The sequence below is a fragment of the Phascolarctos cinereus genome, unplaced genomic scaffold, assembly GCF_003287225.1.
Source record: "Phascolarctos cinereus isolate Bilbo 61053 unplaced genomic scaffold, phaCin_HiC Scaffold_1;HRSCAF=81, whole genome shotgun sequence".
Classification (NCBI taxonomy): Eukaryota; Metazoa; Chordata; class Mammalia; order Diprotodontia; family Phascolarctidae; genus Phascolarctos; species Phascolarctos cinereus.
This window is the reverse complement of record NW_027555514.1, coordinates 209,648,329-209,664,346: the sequence shown is the minus strand read 5'-3', so window position 1 is coordinate 209,664,346 and position 16,018 is coordinate 209,648,329. Positions and strand designations below refer to the sequence as shown.

Below are 16,018 nucleotides of genomic sequence, written 5' to 3'. Positions count from 1 at the left end.
ATTCACGACTAGGACTACTAAAAAAAAAGTCAGAGGAAAACACAAGTAGATCATTAAAGCATTCCTGAATTAAGTCTACTCAGAGGAAGCCGGGTAATGTTGAGTGAGTGCTGCCAATCTGTCCTTCAATTGCTACATTGTCTATTTTCAGTACAACCAGAGGTTTGAGAAAACTGTGGGTATTGACAAGCTGCCATATTTGGGGTGGGCTCACCTCTTGGAATGTCTTTCTTTCCTCACTTTATCACTATTTTTAAATTTGCGAAGTGGGAGGAAAGGAGAGTTTTTCCTTTATATCCTACCTGCACATCTGTTTTCCAAGAAGCCTGTGTCCACATGATGCTGAAACATCCAAAAAAAAAAAAAGGGAAAATCATAAATCAAAAAGTAATTTCAGGACACCAAGCAACTACTTTGATCCATTTTGTTGACTGGACCTGATTTCTATGCAATGTGTGTGTGTTACTTTTCTGTTCTTTATTTCTGCTGTTTGATGGTAAATGAAGCAATATGGCTAAGTAGGATGCCTCAGTTATGAATATTTGCATTTTGCTGAAACAAAGGCTACTGTAAGTGCCTTTGAGTCATGTTCAGAGTATAGTTCAATGCTTCTATTTTATTCCAACTGTAGAAGTTTTAGAAAATAGAGTGAACCCTCACTGAATTGACATCGTAAGAGAATGAAGCACTCCACATTATTTAATTTTCAAGATCAACTGAAGCATATTCTTTTAAGAATAAGCCTTTAACAATTTTAACCATTTTGAGGGAAATCATAAGGATGAGAGCTGACCGGGACCTTAGAGATCATCTAGTCCAATCCCTTAGTTTGTAGATGAGGAAACTGAGAGAAGTAATATGACTTGCCCACGATCACATAGTCAGTTCATTGCAGATGTGGGGTTAAAATCAAGGTCTTCTCATTTGAAAATTAGGATTCGTTGCAGTTCACTGAGCTGTCCGAGATTTTTAAAAAATGAATTAAAGGCTTCTCTATCTTCTTAAACAGCTCAAACCAAACGTAATTTAACTTTGATTACTTAGGGTCATCACTGTGAGTAGCAATTACTTAGCTGGTACTGTAACACAGTGATGCCCTTGGGGGCTATTGAAATGTATATGGCTATTTGTCTTGGCACTCAATGATCCTAGACTTCTCTGCTTTTTGAGTTCTTGTGACCTTCAGGCACTAAATAATTAACGTTATCTCTCACTTACACTTCAGTGTAAGAGAGGCTCCACCCAAGTCCTGGGTCTCTGAGCAATTTCACATCCTGACTTTTTCATACAGAGGAGATCCTGGCATACCTATTCCAATGTTTGATCATCCTTGTTCTTCCCTCGGTGGTCTGAGCCATAAAGGTGGCATTTGTGAATGTGTAGAGAGATTCTAGGTGAAAAGATCCTCAAAAATAGAACATAGTCTTCTCATTAAGCCAACCATCCCAGAGCTCTAGGAACATTACAAGGCTAAGGGTTGTTGCTCTTTGGAAGTCCACATTTTCTCTCCAGCTTTTATACAAGAGACTCTAACAGGGCACAGGCACAGATAACTCTCTCACTTCAGCCCAAAATAAAAAATGAGAGAAGAAAAGGTGGTAAGTAGGGAGGCAGAGAGCTGAGGGAGTTGAAATATGGCAAGAATAGAAGGGACAGTAAGGAAAGCCTTTTGGAAACTGAGATTCTTTCCCTCTGTTCTCCATACCTTATGGATCTGCCTCCGGCATAACCTGGGCCAAAATTACAGTTGTGACCAACTGTGTCCCAAGACTTTTCATTTGGATGGCCTCCCACCTTCAGATTCCGGTTTTCAGAATCCTCCCAAATCTTCTGCCAAGTTGCATTGACTTCATATCTGACAGAAGGGCACAAGATTCTTTCTAGAACAAAGGGACACTTGATTCCCCAACCCATCCAGCCTTCAGATTCAGAGCCTTTTCTTCTGGTCTAGGGCTCCTTGATTATCCATCTACCTCTCTCTCTTCTCTGTAGTCACTATCCCTCACACTGGTCTCCTCTTTCAGCAACACATCCTTTCTCCTTACCTCCCTTTCTTGACTGAGGCACGTCTCTCTTATCTGTACCCAGTGTTTTAAGCTTACTCTGCCCTTCCCATAGTCAGACCCAGAAGCGAAGAAGCATTCTCTCTCAACCTCTCCGTTTCGCATAGTCAGATCCCATGGCTAGGGACCTCCGGCGTAGAGGGACATGGGGAAAGAATTTGGATAGAGGAAAGTTATAAGGATTTAACTCCGGTTTCTCTGCCTCAGTGGCCTTGAATTCCAGATTTCCCTAACGGCTCCCCTCTGCCCCCTGCCTGCCCACACCTGAAGGTCCCTGTTTCTTTTCTGCTTGCTGTGCTTCCTCCCTCCTTCCCTCCTCCATCCAGGGCTCAGTGCCCTCTCCTCTGCAAACACTTCCCTCCCTCTCTTGCTCCCTGGGCAGAGCTCCGAAGGGAGGGGCCGGAGACACCCCCTCCTCCTGGCAACCTCTTCTCCTGCCTGTGGGGGGTGGTGGTGGGGCGCTTTGCATTCCTGAGGGAGAACGGGGGTGGGGGGCGTCCAATGTGACCCTCCTCTCTCCTCAACTGGGGGCATCCTGGGAAAGGGAGGGAAATGGGGTGCTGGGAAGGAAAGGTGCTCTAGAGAGGGGCAGGTGTAAAATGAGGGGCAGGGTGGGAGCAAAGGTCTGGCCCAGAGCCTGGTATGGGGCAGGGGGAGGGGTCGGGGAAAGAGGCTCAGGTTACAGCGCTGCAGGGGGTAGGGGGTGGCCCGTGCTCTCGGCTTATCCGCTGGTTCCCGGGAGGGGCAGAGCGCATATAACGGGAGCAGCAAGCGGGTGCTAGGTGCAGAGTCCTGCAAGGCTGCTTGGGACTCCCTCCTGCTTGTCCTTTTCCAGCGGAGCCGGCTGCATGAGGGCGCGGTAGAAACCGGGACCAGCACCTTCCTCCGCCGCCTCCTTCATCCTCCTCGGCAGAGGGTCCCGGGTTAGTCATGTTTCACCTGGGGGATCCAAGGACTCTGCTGCTTCTGGCCACTGCCCAGGTGCTGCTGATAGCTGCTGTCCGGTGTCAGGACGTGGATGTCCGTAAGTTTCTCCTTTCCTTACCTTTTCTTGTACCTTCGTCTCAGCGCGACGAGGGTCCTCCTGGAGCCCACTGGTCATTTCTCCTTACCAGCAGGTGCTATAGTAGCAAGTGATACCTTCCCGGGGCCTGAAGGCGGATCAGGGACCCAGGGCTCTCTCACCAGACTGTAGCCTTCTCTTCCTCTCTCTTCCCGAAAGCTGGGGTGAATATACTCTGAGGGACTATTACAGCTGATGTCGGTAGAGCTTTTAGAGTTATTCAATGGGGGAAAAAGTTTTCTTTCTGAGAGCGTTTATAAATTCATATTCTTTCTCTTTCTCTCCCTCTCTCTATTTCTATCTCTGTCTCTGTCTCTTTCTTTCTCTCTGTGTCTCTGTCTCTGTCTCTCTTCTTCTCCTCAGATATCCACACCAACATTCGTTCAGGCGCCTCACACTTCTCGCCTGAACAGTCAGAGGTCAGCAAACGGGTCACAGCTCATCTATCTATGGAGGAGAAGGATGGTCTGTGTCTGTTGGTTGACAAAGCAGCCAGGAGCCAAGGGGTTAACTTCCATGGTCTGGTGGGGGTGGGGGTTCAAAGGGGAGCTAGACAAAAGGGATTCTCTGAGATAGACTTGCCACAAAGAAAGATTTTTGTGCAGCTTTTAGAGATCTTACTGTTTTCCTTCCCACTACAGTTAAGGTGCAATGAGGACCCAAAGGCAATCTTAAGCCACTACTGCATCCCAGAAGCTTTCATGGATTGCACTCTCTCGCTCGCTCTCTCTCTCTCTCTCTCTCTCTCTCTCTCTCTCTCTCTCTCTCTCTCTCTCTCTCTCTCTGGAGGCCACCTGAAGGGTAGAAAGCATTCCAGACTCACCAGGCAATTTACTCCAAACACCCGTTAAAATAGCAGCCCCCCCCTTTCCTGGGCTAGAGGTGGGGGTGCAATACAAAGAACTGCTCTGGTACAATTCTGAAATTCTACACACCACAGTATCAGGAGGTGGTGGAAGGGGAGGCCAGTTGATTATGTCTATAAATCTTTCATCTCGATGCAACTGGGGGTCTTAAGGTTTACAGCCCAAATCTAAGCCAGGATTGCCCGCACCCTCCCTGCAACCCTCTTCGGAAAGGTTCCCCAGTCTGGGATTTTAGTCAGGACAAACGAAGCCTGGAAAGTTTATTAGGTAGAAAGGATTTTTTTTTCTTTTCATGCTTTTTTTTTTCTCCACGTGTTTGGGCACGTTTCCTATAGCTGGGATGCCTGCCCCCTTCTTTGTATGTTACAGATTGTAAATCAATCTTAGAGGGAAAACTTTAAAGGGGGAAAAAGTCACTCTCCTGACGAGGCGCTCTCCCTCTTCCCTAAAAGCAGGCGAGGATTCCAGAAACGATGTGGAATGCCGTCCCCCGGCACTCAGACGGAGTTTCCATTCATTAGCTGGGCTGGCTTGCCAGAGAGAGCTGGAGTGGTCAGAGAAGTGCTCGCCATCAGGGGCACTTGGAAGGATAGATTAGGGGATATACGAAGCAGTCCAGTGATGTGGCATTTTCTACACGCAGTCTGAGTAAATTATGGTCCTACCTTTGCCCGGCCACCGAATTGACACTTTCCCAACCTCAAATTCTCTTTTCTCAAATCACTCTAACTACCGGTCTCTAAATCAGCTGTGCATCCCATCCAATCTTTGAGGAACCCTCCCCCCCGCCAAAAAACAAAAATCCAACCCCTTCTCCATCTAAAGTCCTCCATCCAGTGTCTTGAATCGCTTTCTGAAACGGCAAAGAGCTTTCGCTGCTGCCTCTTGGTTCCAAGGAATTAAATTTGATTGTGCCCAGAACTTCAGTGGCTCCTCCCAGAAGGCAGTTTAGGTAATTTTGCCCCAGAGAGGCTGCCCTGCCCGCGTGTCCTGGCTCATTTTCCGCTGCTCCCTCTGGTCCCAAAGATGTGACGTAGGGACCAGGCGCAGCCTAGAGGGACGTCAAAAAATGTTAGAAACCTAGAGATCGCTAATGCCTCCCCAAGGGATTGAAGTGTTTTTGGCTTGGGTGTCTTTGACCCACATCTGCATTTCAGAGTCTGCGCCTCTGAAAGCTCTCTTCAGTTCAAGCTAGAGACCTCAATCCCCTATTGTGAAGGTTTGTTTGCATTTGGGAGATTGGCAGCGATGGGTTCCAGATGGAGTTGAAATGCTGCCCGTATTTATTTTAAACTGGTTCCTCGCAGAGACCTGTGAATCGGGCTCTGTGTGAGCTCAGAAAAGGCTCATTCATGAGAGGAGAGGTCCGGTGGGCTCCCCCAGGCTCCCACCCTTAGCACAATGCCCTCCTCCCCCACCTCCCAGCCGCCACCATGGGGGCTCCAGCCCTTCTCTGGATGGCAAAGACAAACAATTCTCAGAAAGAGGTAGCTTTTTATAAGGCTCCCACAAAGGGTAACATACAGTACGGCTATAATTAGGGTAACCTTATAGGGGCCCATTGTGATGCTATCACCAGCCGTTTATTAACAGTAATTATGCCGATTAATGGTGCCGAGCTCCTCTGTCCACACCTAAGTTATCCAGTTACTACATTGGCTCGATTTTAAAGCAGCAGTGTTTGTACAGAAGCACACTTCCACAAGTTTCAGTTATAGATAATTACTCAGGCTTTCCTTTTCATAATTTGCTTATGGCCATATCTGACTCAGTTGTCCAGTTTCTGGCTTCTGCTCAGCTCCTGACCCTTTCACGCTTCCTAAGGCCAGGTCCCAGTGATCCCCACAGGGAAAATATCAACCAGTACGTGGAGCTGTTTCCCCTAGAGCTTTCCAGCTTTTCTTATAGGTATCCAGCCCTGGGTCACCACCTGGGTCAAGCTCCTGGGTCACCGAGCTGCATTCTAGTGTTCCCTTAGCAGCTACATTTTCCCAAGCAGCTTCTGCATATCACTAGCATTTGCTTACTCTACCAATATCATACTTCTGGACCAGTAGTATTTTCCCTGTGGAAAATGGAAAAATAAAAATCCCTTTATATTCAAATTGTAACACTGTCTCTTCCAGAGCAGTGAGCAGATCAGTCTCCTTTCTCTCCTTTGGTTTAGAATGCTTTTCTATTATTCAGTCCTTGATGCCTCTACTTGCAGGTTTTTGATGAGAAAACCAGCTCTGAACTCTCCTGAGCACATGCTGCCAATGCAGCCAGCTCTTTGGCACAGTATGCTCGGTTCCCTTGTCAACAAAGGGCTCCTTTGCAACACAAATTCCAGATGGGATGGGACAGTTAAGCAGGACTCATCTTTGCTCTGCTCCCTCAGCCTTTCTGGGTAGTCAGGGCTGGATTGTCTAGACTTGACATTACTAGGCAATCTGTGCCCCTCCTAGCAGCCGGGGAACCAAATGTGAAAATGGAAGCTGGCTTTCTCTAAGGAGGCACAACTAAGTAAGACATTAGGAACACAGATGATTTTGTATTCATTCATTCATTTATTACACAAGACTTTGTAAAAGAAGCTATTATGATGTACAAAGCATTGTTCTAGTCATTGAGAGGAGAATACAAATATAAATAAGACACAATCCTTGCTGTTTGGGGAAGGTATGTGTGCCTGACTCTTACATCATGTGTATCTTAACATGGGACTGAGAATTTTTGCTTTGCTATGACTCTAACTCCACAGAGCTATCCTAATCCTAACACATTGCAAAACAGTTCTGAGCATCTCCACTACCTGCTCCCCCCCCCACCCGTGTCCCTGAATAAGTATCATATTGGAGACTGTTACTATATTTTGTGGGTAACAACTCTGACAGATTCAACAGAATGCCTTTGAGGTCATACGTGACTAGCCAACCCAGTAAAACCCAGGCAAAAGGTAGGATAAAACCAAACACTTCTCACTCTATTTCTGTGAGAACTACCCACCTCTCTATCTCTCTGGTGTAAATCACTTCATCTTCAAAGAAATGCCAATCCTGGAGGTGTCACTGGAGTTACAGTTTCTTCTTCTTGTCTCCCCCACTCTTTCCTCTTTGTAGCTCAATCAACTACCAGAGAAGGGAGGAATTTAGGCTAGAATCCACTTGTGAACCTTCAGGGCCTACTCCCAAGAGCAGCTATTCCCAAAGGGCCTGAGAGATTGCAGAAAACATTCAGTGTAGCCAATTATACTAACTTCCCTTCTATCAACTATATTACTGGGTTTGGGCATTTCATTGGTGACAATATCTTTGGGGGAAAAATAAATCCTTTATATTCTACTTGGTAGTAGTCCAAGAGGAAAAAGTGGTCTTTACTGACATTGAAATTATCTCTAAGACCTGAGATTTTATATTTGACTTTTTGAATTGTAATGACTGCTGCAACAATGCCAACTTTATAACTCTATTTCTTTTTTTCTCCTCTGGCTTTCCTCTTTCTCACCCATTAATCTACTTTCTTCCATACTCTTACCCTCCTCCCTTTGGTACAGAAAATGCAAACAGCTGTGTTCACAAAGGGCAGAGGTATAATGATAAGGATGTATGGAAACCTGAGCCTTGCAGAATCTGTGTGTGTGACACTGGGACTGTCCTGTGCGATGAAGTGATCTGTGAAGACACGAAAGACTGTCTCCACCCTGAGATCTCCTTTGGAGAGTGCTGCCCTACCTGCCCAACTGACCCACCCACCGCCAGTGGTCGTAATTTATTTATTTCTTGTTTCATAAATAAATTACTTGCAGTCAGAGCAAAAGCTTTCTCATGGATGGGGACCAGAGCCAGAAAGTAGGGGAGGCTGGTTATCCATGGGACTCCAGCAGCTGGAACTGAAAAGAAAGGTCACTTCTTGCTTACCCAAAACCCTTGGGCCCATTCCTGTGGCTAGTTGATAGGGAATCTGAAACAGCAAAGGGGTTTTCTCTCTCCCTGCCCCTCTCTGCACTACCAGATAGTAAACTGGTGGCACTGAAGCTTAGTTTAGTCAGCTGGCAGTCCATCTAATACCCTCTCAAGAGATCTAGTAATTACCATATCCACAAAGAAGATCAAAAGCTCTTTCATCAAGCCCCAAATCACGTCCTCTTCAGTCACACACAGCATTACTCAGAGAAGCCCCTTCAAATACACAGTCACCCTGTTTGGGGAAGAAATCATCTGTTGGACAGTGAGGAGACAGAAAGGGCAGTTTTTTTTTTCTGTTAAGGACAGAGCTTGGATGATTTTTTCCCCCTTTACAAGGACAGTATTACTAGGTGAAGTATGAACCAGGTTACAGAAGCCCTATGTGTAGGGTGGGGAGATTAGTCTGGGATTATGTCTCTCTCTAGATCCTCTGTACATGGTGTGAGGGCTCAGTCAATCCTTGTTAGTGTCCAGGGACGATATCGAGGTGTCTCCTTTTCCTTCTCCCCCTGCCCCATACTCATATTTATTCACTGATCTGCTTCATTTTTACAAAGGAAACAACTCCAAGTTTCTTGATGTCCCTTCCATTGTTTCCCCTACCTTAACTAGTGCAGTTTAGTTTGTAAGAAACAGAGGTGATGGAGAAGCAAGAAGTTGTCTTTCTGTAACACTTTACTTACACTGACTAAACTGAGGACTAATTTTAATGGCCCAAATTTCCAAATCATTTTTGAGGTGGTCAGTGTGAGTGAAGTGTTGCTTGCTGGTTACTTATTTTACTGGGGAAAAATAATTGGGAGATTGTAATTTGGGATTATGCTGAAATGCTTTTTGTAACATTTGCATTTTGCTCTTTGCTGTGCTTGCTTGGAGGAGACAGGCACCTCTCTAAAGTAAGGCTTTCCAAGTAATCTTTAGCTTGGGAAGGTTGGGGGAGGGGGATGGGAAGGGCTTTCTGACTGGAAGCAAAATTAGACTGAACAAATCCTCCTATCTTGAGTGTTTCCTTTCTTTGTGGCTGATTAATTCTTCTCTTTGCTGCTTCACCACTATCTCACTTTGCTCATTTTGTGCGAGAAACCTAAAGAAATATCCACTGTTCATAGGGCCACATAGCATCCATAGTCTGAACAACCTGACAACTATGTATATAGGAATCACACATAGTTACTTCTTTATCAGATTCCCACCCTCCATTTAATCCTTCTTTGTTGTATCTTCTTTCCTGTTTTGTGTCCTCTGAAGTGTAATCATGTGTTTAACAAGAAGTTTTATTCAGCCATCTCATGATGCTTATGTTCTGTTCCATTTTTTTCCCTTTTTAAATAGGGCATCTGGGGCCAAAGGTGAGTTTTTTGCTTTTAATCAGCAATTTTACTTATATTTTCAGAGAGCTATTGTACTTGTTCTCTTCCACCCAGTACAGCAAGCTCCCACCTCTGAAATCAGAGGTGCTTTGCTTGGGTTCTTGTTTGGTGGGGTCCTGTAGTACAAGTGTCTATAGATTTACTTGGCTAGGTAGACTTATTGGTAACTCTTACCTAGGGAATATTTTGCATTACAGGGACAGAAAGGGGAACCTGGAGATATCAAAGATGTAAGTTGTCAGTTTTCCTCTATATATAGACCATGTTTCTCAGGACCAACTGTTTTAGGGGCGGCCTGTTTGTGCTTTTCTCTAACCAATGGCTCTGGGTTCCTTTCTTTTATACAGGTTGTAGGACCCAAAGGACCCCCTGGACCACAGGTGAGAAAAATAGAGAAATCAATGGTCTCTAGCCCTTCACTTAATTGAGCAGGAGTCACTTACAGGGTCTTGGATTCTATCTCACTGCTTCCTTCTCTTTCAGGGACCTGCAGGCGAACAAGGACCCCGAGGTGACCGTGGTGACAAAGGGGAAAAGGTAAGTAAAGAAAGAACATCTATTGAGCCTCATTGCCTCCCTGTTCCCTCTGTGGTCTCACCACATGCCTGGCTACTTCCCCAAGGGCAAGCTGTGGGTAGGTGGTTACTGGGCCTATGTTACTGGACACTGATGCTTTTATCTTTATGCCAAGGGTGCTCCTGGACCTCGTGGTAGAGATGGTGAACCTGGTACCCCTGGTAATCCTGGACCCCCTGGTCCTCCAGGACCCCCTGGCCCTCCTGGCCTTGGTGGAGTGAGTATACTTACTTTGCTCTCTTTCAGAAAACTGACCCATAAATGTATATTCTCATTGGTACACATATTGATCTGGCTGGCTCCCAGGAATTTCCAGTAGTAATTAGATTCATTATACAACCTCTCTAGACCCTTCAGATTACAATTTAGCACAATATTGCCTTTATTCAGTGTGAGGCTGGGGAGCTAAAGGCTGCCTGATCTAACTAGGCACTAGGGTTTTCACTAGGGAAGAACTTCAGTTGCCTAACTCACCACTCATCCTCAAAGTCGTGCGATAGATTGATTCTGGATGTGAAAAAAGGTTGCCTGGATAGTTGTACCCATTGAAAAAAAGAGTGACCATTATCCTTGCAGGGTATCTGTCCCTGGCATATGCCAAATACTTTCCCTGTTAGATGGTCCTGTGTCACTGGGGGAAAAAAATCTTGGAATTGACTAATTACATAATTTCATAGTTTTGATATTTGCTACATTCAAGCAAAATTAACCTTAAATAAGTACATAGAGTCCTACCACATCTATTACCAAAGTCTTTGGAGGCTGGTGATCTGGATTTTCCCAGGTACTGGTTGACTGACTATTAGACTTTGAAACCTTAAATCACATGAACAGTATTTTCTTATGTTTTGTAATGACTATTATTAAACACATAGTTATTTGATAATTTAAAAAAAAATTTGGTTAACCATTTCATAAAATTGAGTGAACAAAGCAAATGGATTGAATATCAAAAAGGCAAAGGTTATGGTGACAGCAAGATCATTTAAAAATCATTTCCAACCCTTTCTATCCTCAGCAGATACTGTCCAGTAGCTGGAGTTTAATCTAACAAATTTCCTCCCTTGTAAGAAATAATACACCTGATAAAACGAAGAAAACCAAGGTAAACTTGAGTCCCTAATGCTATTGAGTTTGTTTACAGAATTTCGCTGCTCAGATGGCAGGAGGGTTTGATGAGAAAGCTGGAGGTGCTCAGATGGGAGTGATGCAAGGACCAATGGTAAGGAAGGCAGAAGTTATCTCAAACGAAAGGAGTGAGGGGCACTATCTTAGAACCAGGGAACCTGGCCACTTCCGTCAGAAGAAATCGTTACTTACAGTAACGTCACTCTCTATTGCTTAGCAGAGAGCTGACTTGCATGCCTGGTTTTAAATGACTTAGTCTTTCTTCTTTGAGTGCACTCTTTGTCAAATGCCAAGTAGTTTAAATGAATTACCGCAGCGGGTTGGGAGGTGGTGTTGATGATGGTAGTGGTTTGATGGGGAGGAGGTGTGCGTGTGTGGAGTCATATAGGCTGATTTGTTTAAGGGCTAACTTCTGTTGCTTTTGGAGGGGAGGCTGGAGAATGTAGACAGCAGCTACTGTTCCTCAGGATCCCACAAGATTTTCAGCAGGAAATTTCAGCCCTGCGGCTTTACTTGGCACACGCTAAATGAAACTCAGAAACTTTAGTAAACAAGGCTGCTTTCCAGGAGAAAGTCAGCTGGGTTCTCTTTCTGAATGGCCTGTATGAATAAAAATAGGTGGATGTGTAGGGAAGGAGGCCATATGAAAGAGGTGGCTGACAGTGGGCAGCCCCCATAGGTCCTTCTTCCACTGTAGAATTACCCTGTTGTTTCTCGTCTGGGTTTCTTGCCTTGGATACAACACATTGGACGATGGTGGTTAGGTGTCTCCCGTTAAGGGCCCTTGTTTTGTGTTCCAATGCAGGGCCCCATGGGACCAAGAGGACCCCCTGGCCCCTCTGGCGCACCTGTGAGTATAGTGACAGCCCTGATTTTAAACACTTTTCAAATGATTTTTCAATTCTTTCTGTAATCTTCATACCATGAGTGGCTAACCCAAACTTTCTGGCTTTCCATTTTAGGGCCCTCAAGGATTTCAAGGCAATCCTGGTGAACCAGGAGAACCCGGAGTCTCTGTAAGTATCCAAATGTGGCCAGGCCCTTCCCCTGGGAATATCCACACAAAACAGCCCCGTTACCCCAACCACCAACACATTTGGGGCCTACATTCATTTCATTCCCATCAGGGAAACCTAGCAGGGACCACCCAGGAATGTTATCACAGCATTATCTTTCTTGGGTAACTATTGCTAGCCTAAGATATCCCATTACAGTGACAAGACAAAATTGCCACATATTGCCTGGCAGGCTGAAACCTTGAGGCTTTTGGCATGAAATAAAATTTGGAAACCACTGAGGCACCTAGCTGCCTAAAAGAATCCCAGAGAACAGATTTTAAAAAGTACGCACTACAGGATCACCAAAGTCAATAACTCATATTTGAAACCTTCGTGTTTCAAAGACGCTTGAAGGCAAAAAGAGCGTGACACTTCTCTGATTGCCACCTCTAGAGCAGGAGATTTGTAAGGAGGAAGCAGGGCCAGCCCTTACTGCTGAGACTGTGCAAATGCAGATGAAATTAATTACCTTAAAAACCACCACTTTTAATTACTTTTCAGAGGGATTTGGAACTATTAAATGAGATAAGGGAAGGGCTAATAACAAAAGAGATGTGATCACATTTCTCTTTCCTGACTCCCAGGAATGAAATCTCAGCAACCTAAATTCTTCTTAGTATTCTTCTCTTTATGAAAGTGGCCCTTAACAACCAGCTTCCTTGTGCACAGGCCCCATCACTTGACCAAAGGAGTTCGCATGCCTTCCTCACTCCACCCTGACTCAACCCCAATATGATGTGACTGCACCTCAGGGTCATATGCCATAGGCATGGTCCTTACTCTTGGTGGGGTCTATGGATTAGGTTTGGATCATCCCCTAACCTGATACTCAGAAGTATCTGAGCTTCCCAGAAGAGCCTTCACTCTCACCAATATCTGCCCTTAAGCAGACAATTTTGTGTGGTTCTTCTCTCCTACTGTTTTCCAAGACAATAACATTTATTTAAAAGGGGAGGCAGGGAAACTTTTTCTAGGCCTTCTTCCTGACACTGGTAGTCAGACTATTTATCAGCCCTTGCTGTTGTCCATTGAATTGTGGGAGGTATCTGTCAACTAAGCTTGGGATATTGTTACCTCTCTTTGTTTCTAGGGCCCCATGGGTCCCCGAGGTCCTCCTGGTCCCCCTGGAAAACCTGGTGATGATGTGAGTATAAAATAAAGCTGCTATTTTGAGGGGAGGAGTTTGGAAGCCTGTGAAAAGTACGGAGATCTTTGTTTGATGTGATCCTTAATATAAAAAAGCCACCATTTTGTTGAGTGTTGAATGCTTGAAAAGGAAGGAAACCTGCCTACTTCAGGAAAGGAATTGTTTGACTTCACCTCCAGTTGCCTGGGGTGGGGGGTAGTAAATACATTGAGGAGAAAGATTCAAATTGTGATGCCCTGGTCAGTGATGACTGTATTCTATGGGAGAATAAGCTCAGGAGTTCATGGGATGATGGAATCATAGACTGAGGGCTAGAAAGGACCTTTGAGGTCATCCAGTCCCATCTCCTGATTTTACAGAGAAGGAAACTAAGGCTTTCCTGGGCTGTTGCTCCAGATACAGTGGAAAGAAAAATGCTGGCCAGTGGCCTAACAAATGATAGGAAATGATCTGAAAAACAAAAGCACAGATAGAAAAAGCACAAAGAAAAAATACGTAGAGAAAGATAAACAGTAACAGAAATGTCCAAGAGAGCTAAACTATTTTAATTTTAAATGAGTTAGAAAATAGACCAATTCAGAACATAGTCAACCAATGAAAAAGGAAAGAGTTATGTGTATATATAAGCTATCACTTAAGTCTAACCAGTGTTCATTACATAGAGATGAGTAGCTCCTAGTATATGTAATAGTTCTTAAGGTTGAATTCATGTACCTGGGGAGATAGAGAGAGTAAAGTAGACATGGTCTCTGCCCAGCTGGAATAGTTTAAGATAGATCTTATAGGTGACAAAGACATTGGAGGCAATGGCAGGATAAGGACATGGGGAATTTGCCCATTGGTGAAACAGTTGGCAAATGGAAAAAAGACTGTCCTTTGGATGGGTACAGAGGGACTCTCTAGAAGTAGTAAGCTCTAAAGAGGAGTCTGAGGGAGTCAGCAACTGGGAAGAAAACTTCTCTAGTCTTTGAAGAGGTATGGAAAATGCATGGGATTGGAAATAAAAGGGACCACTCTGAGGATCCAAGAGTGGCAATAATGTTCTGAATTGAGCTTAGCGGTAATTCTCGTTCTCCTCAGGGTGAAGCTGGAAAACCAGGAAAATCTGGCGAACGTGGTCTTCCAGGTCCTCAGGTATGTCTGCTACCTTTCTGCATCCCCAATACCAGCCTTGTCCTTAGAATGGAGTGAGGATTCTCAAACCTAGGACCCCACTTAAGTTAATTCATTTATATAAAGTGAGCACTCCAACATTTGTCAGTTAGGAAGAATTGCCTAGAAATATTTATAATTCTCCCAACCCAGCAGTGTGGCAGCACGTTTCCATATGTTTCACTAAAACTTCTAGCAGTGGGAACTGCTAGTGTCTCTTTTTGACAAACAGGGAAACTAAGGCACATAGTGCTAGGGAAGGGACACAGTCACAGTCATGGATCTGGAGTTACAAACCCACAAAGTCCACATTCTGGGCTTCCTTCATCCCGATTGCTTTCATGAGACTTTTCATGATTTCATCAAAGTATTGTCCAAGAGATAGAGGTTGTACCACCTAGTCCCTCTCTGTTTCCTTTACATTTTATTTTTCGCTTGCAGGGAGCTCGTGGTTTCCCAGGTACTCCTGGTCTTCCTGGTGTCAAAGGTCATAGAGTAAGTATTTTTCATAACAAGTGTAGGAGGGTAGTTGTAGGTTGTGGTGGGGTAGCTGGGAGGAAAGGAGGGACTGTGGTGAAGGAGGGATAGAGGTAGTAATGTTTCCTTGTTTTCCAGGAATGTGACTGATTTCCTCTCTCACTCTCTAGGGTTACCCAGGCTTAGATGGAGCCAAGGGAGAGGCTGGTGCTCCTGGTGCTAAGGTAAGGAAATCAGAAGATACATAGAACATAGGTGCTTTGAGAGGGAACTTTTCCTTCAGTAAGGGAAATTCTACCAATCTAGAATTTACTGCGGGGAAGAAACACTAATAAGTCATTTCATACTCTGTGCACAGCTTTGTTGACAGTCTACATTAATTTAATTTCTTTCCTCTTTTCCTGGTGGGGATTCAGTAGGCCTGGCTGCTCCCAGGAAAGAGCATAGGGAGCTTTCCCAATCCGAGATGTTAATCTGGGTGTGTTGGTGGTCAGATGACAGGCTAGGCAGACAATGTTCTTCCTGCTTTTTGTTCCCTAGGGAATAGTTTCACACATGCTAACTTGATGCTTCTTTTTCCTAGGGTGAAGGTGGATCTCCTGGTGAAAATGGTTCTCCTGGTCCCATGGTAAGTATGAGTTTTATCTTTCAATAGCTCTGGAGCTAGGCTTTTCCTGGCACCTGAACACACCTTGAGAAAAGTCAAGCATTTTTACATTTGTCATCGTATGTCCCAGGGTCCCCGAGGTCTGCCTGGTGAGAGAGGACGGAATGGCCCTCCTGGTGCTGCGGTAAGTGTAGAGCCACCATCTTAGGGGTCTGGGGTGGGCAGTAGTACCTGGGCCTAGCTTTTGCTTGGCTACTACTCTGGAGGACAGTGCACCCCTCAGTCATTTCAGTTAGCCCTATTGCAAAGGTCCCACCTACTCCAGTGAAACAGGTATATTAATTCTGAGCTCAGGCAAGTGAAATCTCTGCTTTGCCTAAAATGTATCACGATAAAATTTTTCCAAATTGCAATTTCTAGAGAAACTCAGAAAGAAACCTTTTTCTTTGCTTTTTTCCCCACCATTTGATATTCCTAACCCAGGTGACCCCTTCTTCTCTAATTCTGTAGTTTATTTGAAGCCTTCTTCTTTATTTATGCTACCTTGCTCCTTCCCCTGAGTTT

At 44.8% G+C, this 16,018-nt stretch overlaps 1 protein-coding gene across 2 annotated transcripts in view; it reads left to right on the top strand.

The window, feature by feature from the left end:
- Positions 1 to 2,862: 2,862 nt before the first annotated feature.
- The window catches only part of COL2A1 (collagen type II alpha 1 chain), a 48,943-nt gene continuing 35,787 nt past the window's right edge, over positions 2,863 to 16,018 (top strand). The window contains exons 1-16 of one of the 2 annotated variants that reach the window (XM_020977216.2): positions 2,863 to 3,087; positions 7,528 to 7,734; positions 9,272 to 9,288; positions 9,507 to 9,539; positions 9,657 to 9,689; positions 9,793 to 9,846; positions 10,001 to 10,102; positions 11,030 to 11,107; positions 11,819 to 11,863; positions 11,976 to 12,029; positions 13,162 to 13,215; positions 14,299 to 14,352; positions 14,812 to 14,865; positions 15,018 to 15,071; positions 15,431 to 15,475; positions 15,585 to 15,642. In XM_020977216.2, the coding sequence (XP_020832875.1) occupies positions 2,994 to 3,087; positions 7,528 to 7,734; positions 9,272 to 9,288; positions 9,507 to 9,539; positions 9,657 to 9,689; positions 9,793 to 9,846; positions 10,001 to 10,102; positions 11,030 to 11,107; positions 11,819 to 11,863; positions 11,976 to 12,029; positions 13,162 to 13,215; positions 14,299 to 14,352; positions 14,812 to 14,865; positions 15,018 to 15,071; positions 15,431 to 15,475; positions 15,585 to 15,642 (1,036 nt within the window). In that variant the 5' untranslated portion in view covers positions 2,863 to 2,993. The remainder of the gene's footprint in view (positions 3,088 to 7,527; positions 7,735 to 9,271; positions 9,289 to 9,506; positions 9,540 to 9,656; positions 9,690 to 9,792; positions 9,847 to 10,000; positions 10,103 to 11,029; positions 11,108 to 11,818; positions 11,864 to 11,975; positions 12,030 to 13,161; positions 13,216 to 14,298; positions 14,353 to 14,811; positions 14,866 to 15,017; positions 15,072 to 15,430; positions 15,476 to 15,584; positions 15,643 to 16,018) is intronic. The other variant, XM_078149088.1, reaches the window with a different exon arrangement.